General features: G+C 53.1%; 1 protein-coding gene across 1 annotated transcript in view; it reads left to right on the plus strand.

Annotated features, from left to right (window-relative positions):
• The window catches only part of LOC311327260 (protein tweety homolog 3-like), a gene marked incomplete at both ends in the record, with an annotated part of 18901 nt that extends 11589 nt beyond the window's left edge, over window positions 1-7312 (plus strand). The window contains 3 exons of the mRNA XM_084460293.1: window positions 1745-1915; window positions 3337-3412; window positions 7178-7312. Of these exons, the coding sequence (XP_084316419.1) occupies window positions 1745-1915; window positions 3337-3412; window positions 7178-7312 (382 nt within the window). The remainder of the gene's footprint in view (window positions 1-1744; window positions 1916-3336; window positions 3413-7177) is intronic.
• Window positions 7313-7568: the final 256 nt, after the last annotated feature.

Raw genomic sequence — 7568 nt, forward strand, 5'->3', positions numbered from 1 at the left:
TGAGGGATGAGATCAGCCCAGTCCTGAGCTGAGGGATGAGATCAGCCCAGTCCTGAGCTGAGGGATGAGATCAGCCCAGTCCTGAGCTGAGGGATGAGATCAGCCCAGTCCTGAGCTGAGGGATGAGATCAGCCCAGTCCTGAGCTGAGGGATGAGATCAGCCCAGTCCTGAGCTGAGGGATGAGATCAGCCCAGTCCTGAGCTGAGGGATGAGATCAGCCCAGTCCTGAGCTGAGGGATGAGATCAGCCCAGTCCTGAGCTGAGGGATGAGATCAGCCCAGTCCTGAGCTGAGGGATGAGATCAGCCCAGTCCTGAGCTGAGGGATGAGATCAGCCCAGTCCTGAGCTGAGGGATGAGATCAGCCCAGTCCTGAGCTGAGGGATGAGATCAGCCCAGTCCTGAGCTGAGGGATGAGATCAGCCCAGTCCTGAGCTGAGGGATGAGATCAGCCCAGTCCTGAGCTGAGGGATGAGATCAGCCCAGTCCTGAGCTGAGGGATGAGATCAGCCCAGTCCTGAGCTGAGGGATGAGATCAGCCCAGTCCTGAGCTGAGGGATGAGGCCACGTATCAGCACTGTTCTCTGACCAGCCTTTTTTACATGGGTTGTTTTTCTCTCTCTCATCATTTCTGGACATTTTAACCGATTTGTTCCTCCGACTGTGACTCAGTTACCATGGTGATCTCTCATTTGCATGAGTCAGGTTTATCTATATTTATTTGGTTGTGTAACGTCGTTGCCGTAGAAACCAGATGAGCCGTTTCTCTCGCCTGGCTTGCTGGTCCCAGGGATGGGGGGGGGTTACTCTACAGTTTACCCCCTCCCCCCCCCCCCCTCTCCTCTGAGTGTGAGTTCACCCCCCCCCCCCCCTCTCTCTCCTCTTCTGAGTGTGAGCTCACCCTCCCTCCCTCTCTCTCCTCTTCTGAGTGTGAGTTCACCCCCCCCCCCCCCTCTCTCTCCTCTTCTGAGTGTGAGTTCACCCCCCCCCCCCCCTCTCTCTCCTCTTCTGAGTGTGAGTTCACCCCCCCCCCCCCTCTCTCTCCTCTTCTGAGTGTGAGTTCACCCCCCCCCCCCCTCTCTCTCCTCTTCTGAGTGTGAGTTCACCCCCCCCCCCCCCTCTCTCTCCTCTTCTGAGTGTGAGTTCACCCCCCCCCCCCCTCTCTCTCCTCTTCTGAGTGTGAGCTCACCCTCCCTCCCTCTCTCTCCTCTTCTGAGTGTGAGCTCACCCTCCCTCCCTCTCTCTCCTCTTCTGAGTGTGAGCTCACCCTCCCTCCCTCTCTCTCCTCTTCTGAGTGTGAGCTCACCCCCCCCCCCCTCTCCTCTGAGTGTGAGTTCACCCCCCCCCCCCTCTCTCTCCTCTTCTGAGTGTGAGCTCACCCTCCCTCCCTCTCTCTCCTCTTCTGAGTGTGAGCTCACCCCCCCCCCCCTCTCCTCTGAGTGTGAGTTCACCCCCCCCCCCCTCTCTCTCCTCTTCTGAGTGTGAGCTCACCCTCCCTCCCTCTCTCTCCTCTTCTGAGTGTGAGTTCACCCCCCCCCCCCCCCCTCACACATGAGTGTGAGTTCACCCCCCCCCCCCTCTCTCTCCTCTTCTGAGTGTGAGCTCACCCTCCCTCCCTCTCTCTCCTCTTCTGAGTGTGAGCTCACCCTCCCTCCCTCTCTCTCCTCTTCTGCCATCTGTCTCACTCTACTCTCCCTCCCTCACCCCCCACCCCGGCCCCGCCCCGCCCCCCACCCCGGCCCAAGGACGGATGAGGAGGACGGAGAGGAGGAGGCTGGCGCCTCGCACGGTCCCCATGACAACCTGTACCGCGTGCACATGCCCAGCCTCTACAGTTGCGGGTCCAGCTACGGCAGTGAGGCTAGCCTCCCGGCCACCGCGCACACTGTCAGCAATGCCCCCGTCACAGAGTACATGTGAGTTAGCATCCATGGCTAGCAGTCGCATAGGGCTACGGTGTATGTGAGTTAGCATCTAGCAGTGAGCATCCACCACTAGCGGCCCCATTGTGTTTCTGTTTATATTAGTTAGTGTCTACTGCTTGTAGGCCCATAGAGTGATGGTGTATGTCAGTTAGCATGCAGCGCTACCAGTGCCATAGGGCTACAGTCTATGTGAGTTAGCATCTACAGATAGCAGTTAGCATGCGTGGCTGAGCATTGCCATAAAGTTCTAGTACTGCACATGTGCCTCATAGCTTGCCCTGGATACATTTATGGCCCCCTGCCTGCCCTAAACGATAGCTACCTACCATACATGTGAGTTAGCTAGCATCCACTACCTCCTCCTTAGTTACCACACTGCCTGCAACACAATTAGATCCACCATGCTCTAGCCCCTAGCATGAGCTAGCCCCTAGCATGAACTAGCCCCTAGCATGAACTAGCCCCTAGCATGAGATAGCCCCTAGCATGAGCTAGCCCCTAGCATGAGCTAGCCCCTAGCATGAACTAGCCCCTAGCATGAACTAGCCCCTAGCATGAACTAGCCCCTAGCATGAGCTAGCCCCTAGCATGAGCTAGCCCCTAGCATGAGCTAGCCCCTAGCATGAACTAGCCCCTAGCATGAGCTAGCCCCTAGCATGAACTAGCCCCTAGCATGAACTAGCCCCTAGCATGAACTAGCCCCTAGCATGAACTAGCCCCTAGCATGAACTAGCCCCTAGCATGAACTAGCTCCTAGCATGAACTAGCCCCTAGCATGAGCTAGCCCCTAGCATGAGCTAGCCCCTAGCATGAGCTAGCCCCTAGCGTGAACTAGCCCCTAGCGTGAACTAGCCCCTAGCGTGAGCTCGCCCATACTCTATCCCCTAGCATGAACTAGCCCCTAGCGTGAGCTAGCCCATACTCTAGCCCCTAGCATGAACTAGCCCCTAGCATGAACTAGCCCCTAGCTACCACAAACGACCCCTGGGGGTACTTCTCGGCCCTCAGGCCAACACTGCCTGCCGTAGAACCCATCTGCATCGCATCTAGAGAGAGACCTCTGCAATCCTGTCAGAGAGACCACTGCAGTCCTGTCAGAGAGAGACCACTGCAGTCCTGTCAGAGAGAGACCACTGCAGTCCTGTCAGAGAGAGACCACTGCAGTCCTGTCAGAGAGAGACCACTGCAGAGTACACAGGCAAAACATAAGAGAGGTGTCGGGAGGTGAAGTGTAAGGTATACGTAGATGCTGTTTCGTCTCAGGTCAGGTCTGCAACCTTATTCTGACCATAATACAACCTTATTCTGACCATAATACAACCTTATTCTGATCGAAGTGCTGTCCTGACGGTGCTTTTTTGACGAGCAGGGTTGTCCCAGCGACCTCAGTAACTTCTGGTTTTGTGCCTCAGGAGCCAGAATGCTAACTTTCAGACCCCGCGATGTGAGAACACACCCCTCATTGGCAGGGAGTCCCCTCCACCTTCTGTAAGTGCACACTTCCTAGTACATACTCGTCCGGACGCGTCCCAATACCCACACTACTGTATATTACTCGGTTGAAGTATGCAAGTGTGGATATTGGAACGTTAGCCACCCCATATTTATATACATCTCGCTGCAAGTGTATACTTTGTAGTGCACACTCTCTTTCTGAGGTACACGCCAATGTCCGCACCAGAGTATACTCTCTTCACTGGCATGACAAGAACGAGTCATTGTACAGTACGACTGCAGAATGATGTGACTGCTAGATTGCATGGGCAGTGGGGGTAGCAGGGTATACCAGTATGGGAGTATTGCATGGGCAGTGGGGGTAGCGGGGTATACCAGTATGGGAGTATTGCATGGGCAGTGGGGGTAGCAGGGTATACCAGTATGGGAGTATTGCATGGGCAGTGGGGGTAGCGGGGTATACCAGTATGGGAGTATTGCATGGGCAGTGGGGGTAGCGGGGTATACCAGTATGGGAGTATTGCATGGGCAGTGGGGGTAGCGGGGTATACCAGTATGGGAGTGTGGATATTGGAACGTACCAGTCATCTCTCTCCGCCTGCAGGGTGGAACACCTTTTCTCTCACGGTCATTTCGGCAGCCTGGACGTTTGGAAACCTCGTCCGATTTGTGGACAGTTTTTTTGTTTTTTTTATGAGGTTTTTGTAGACTGGGCTCCGGCCCACATTTGGACCGTCTATTCCTATTGGTTCTGACAGAAGAGTGATTCTTATTCCAACCAATGGGATGCCCTCTAATTCTGACGTAGGCGCCCAGTTAGTCTCACCTCAGTATGCTCTCACCAGTGCATTATGGGAGGTGTAGTTTTCTGTGGGTTGTTCCGCATGGTAACTATGACTACCTGTTTTCTCGCGGCCTTTCCACTCTAGTTATTGGCCAATGGTTGTCTGTCTGCCTCTGACCAATCAGACTACCAGGATGTCCATCGCACCAATCACATATGTATCTGGATAATTAGCCCCTCCCCCTCTCGGGAAGTCATTTGAGCGTTTCCGTCCCGTCGTCCCCAGACCAGCATCATGTGACGTGGCTCTGACCTCCTTCCAGGTCCAACACTGACAGGTGTCTCCCAGGGAACCCCCCCCCTCCTCCTCTTGTCCACATAGTGTATCTGTGTGTCCTCTAGCTGCATGTGTCTCGCTGTATCTGTTCCCCCCCATAACCCAGTCACAGTAGTTCCTAGCGGGCCTCTCCACGGGCTCCTCCTGGCTGTAGCCATAGCAACCACATGCCGCCTCTGGCCATCTTGTGTTGGAATGCTGGCGACCAATCACCAATCAGACCAGAAACTACCTGATAAATCAGCTAACTAACTAACTAACCACACTACAACCACTGACTGAGCAAACCTGGTTTCTGCCTTAATCAGACGTTCTAGAACTCCCATTGTTTCTTAATCAGACGTTCTAGAACTCCCATCGTTTCTTAATCAGACGTTCTAGAACTCCCATTGTTTCTTAATCAGACGTTCTAGAACTCCCATCGTTTCTTAATCAGACGTTCTAGAACTCCCATCGTTTCTTAATCAGACGTTCTAGAACTCCCATCGTTTCTTAATCAGACGTTCTAGAACTCCCATCGTTTCTTAATCAGACGTTCTAGAACTCCCATCGTTTCTTAATCAGACGTTCTAGAACTCCCATCGTTTCTTAATCAGACGTTCTAGAACTATTAACACCTAATCAGTGTTGTCATAGCAACTGTTCCTAATCCACCACCTCAGGCTGTCCAAATGACTTGTGAAGTGTTCTACCTGTGTGTGTGTGTGTGTTTGTGTGTGTGTGTGTCTCTCTCCTGTTGTCATGCTGTTGCAGTACCAAACCACCCAAACAGTCTCTCTCTCTCTATCTCTCTCTGTATCTCTCTCTATCTGTGTCTCTCTTTCTCTACTGTGCACTTGTAAACAACATAATCCACCTGTTCTGCCCCTCCCCTGGTAGCTCTAACCCCCTCACTAGGAACTCTAACCCTCTCACTACTCTAACCCTCTCACTAGGAACTCTAACCCTCTCACTACTCTAACCCTCTCACTAGGAACTCTAACCCTCTCACTACTCTAACCCTCTCTAGGAACCCTAACCCTCTCACTTCTCTAACCCTCTCACTAGGAACCCTAACCCTCTCACTACTCTAACCCCCTCACTAGGAACTCTAACCCTCTCACTATTCTAACCCTCTCACTACTCTAACCCCCTCACTAGGAACTCTAACCCTCTCACTACTCTAACCCCCTCACTAGGAACCCTAACCCTCTCACTATTCTAACCCCCTCACTAGGAACTCTAACCCTCTCACTACTCTAACCCCCTCACTAGGAACCCTAACCCTCTCACTACTCTAACCCTCTCACTACTCTAACCCTCTCACTACTCTAACCCTCTCACTAGGAACCTAACCCTCTCACTTCTCTAACCCTCTCACTAATCTAACCCTCTCACTAGGAACCTAACCCTCTCACTACTCTAACCCTCTCACTACTCTAACCCTCTCACTACTCTAACCCTCTCACTAGGAACCTAACCCTCTCACTTCTCTAACCCTCTCACTACTCTAACCCTCTCACTTCTCTAACCCTCTCACTACTCTAACCCTCTCACTACTCTAACCCTCTCACTAGGAACCTAACCCTCTCACTACTCTAACCCTCTCACTACTCTAACCCTCTCACTAGGAACCTAACCCTCTCACTACTCTAACCCTCTCACTACTCTAACCCTCTCACTACTCTAACCCTCTCACTACTCTAACCCTCTCACTAGGAACCTAACCCTCTCACTACTCTAACCCTCTCACTACTCTAACCCTCTCACTAGGAACCTAACCCTCTCACTACTCTAACCCTCTCACTAGGAACCTAACCCTCTCACTACTCTAACCCTCTCACTACTCTAACCCTCTCACTACCCTAACCCTCTCACTAGGAACCTAACCCTCTCACTTCTCTAACCCTCTCACTACTCTAACCCTCTCACTTCTCTAACCCTCTCACTACTCTAACCCTCTCACTACTCTAACCCTCTCACTAGGAACCTAACCCTCTCACTACTCTAACCCTCTCACTACTCTAACCCTCTCACTAGGAACCTAACCCTCTCACTACTCTAACCCTCTCACTACTCTAACCCTCTCACTACTCTAACCCTCTCACTACTCTAACCCTCTCACTAGGAACCTAACCCTCTCACTACTCTAACCCTCTCACTACTCTAACCCTCTCACTAGGAACCTAACCCTCTCACTACTCTAACCCTCTCACTAGGAACCCTAACCCTCTCTCTACTCTAACCCTCTCACTACTCTAACCCTCTCACTACTCTAACCCTCTCACTAGGAACCCTAACCCTCTCACTAGGAACCCTAACCCTCTCACTACTCTAACCCTCTCTCTACTCTAACCCTCTCACTACTCTAACCCTCTCTCTACTCTAACCCTCTCACTACCCTAACCCTCTCACTAGGAACCCTAACCCTCTCACTAGGAACCCTAACCCTCTCACTACTCTAACCCTCTCACTAGGAACCCTAACCCTCTCACTAGGAACCCTAACCCTCTCACTACTCTAACCCTCCAGGAAAGAAACATGATGGACGGATCTCTCACTTTGTTCTCCTGTACCTCTCTCTCTCCCTCTCCCTCTCCCTCTCTCTCTCTCTCTCCCTCTCTCTCTCTCTCTCTCTGTCTCTCCCTCTCTCTCTCTCTCTCTCTGTCTCTCCCTCTCTCTCTCTCTCTCTCCCCAGTACACCTCCAGTATGAGAGCCAAGTATCTGGCCACCGGCCGACCGGACCAGAACCGGCGCTCCGTCCCCAACGAGCAGCTGGATCCGGCCAGCCGACCACACCCTGCCGCCCGGCCCCAGTCCTCTGTCCACTAGACCACACCCCCTCACTAGACTACACCCCCTCACTAGACTACACCCCCTCACTAGACCACACCCCCTCACTAGACTACACCCCCTCACTAGACCACACCCCCTCACTAGACCACACCCCCTCACTAGACCACACCCCCTCACTAGACCAGACCCCCTCAGTCCTCTGTCCACTAGACCACACCCCCCTCACTAGACCACACCCCCTCACTAGACCACACCCCCTCAGTAGACCACACCCCCCTCACTAGACCACACC

The sequence above is a fragment of the Borostomias antarcticus genome, assembly GCF_949987555.1.
Source record: "Borostomias antarcticus genome assembly, chromosome: 31".
Lineage (NCBI taxonomy): Eukaryota > Metazoa > Chordata > Actinopteri > Stomiiformes > Stomiidae > Borostomias > Borostomias antarcticus.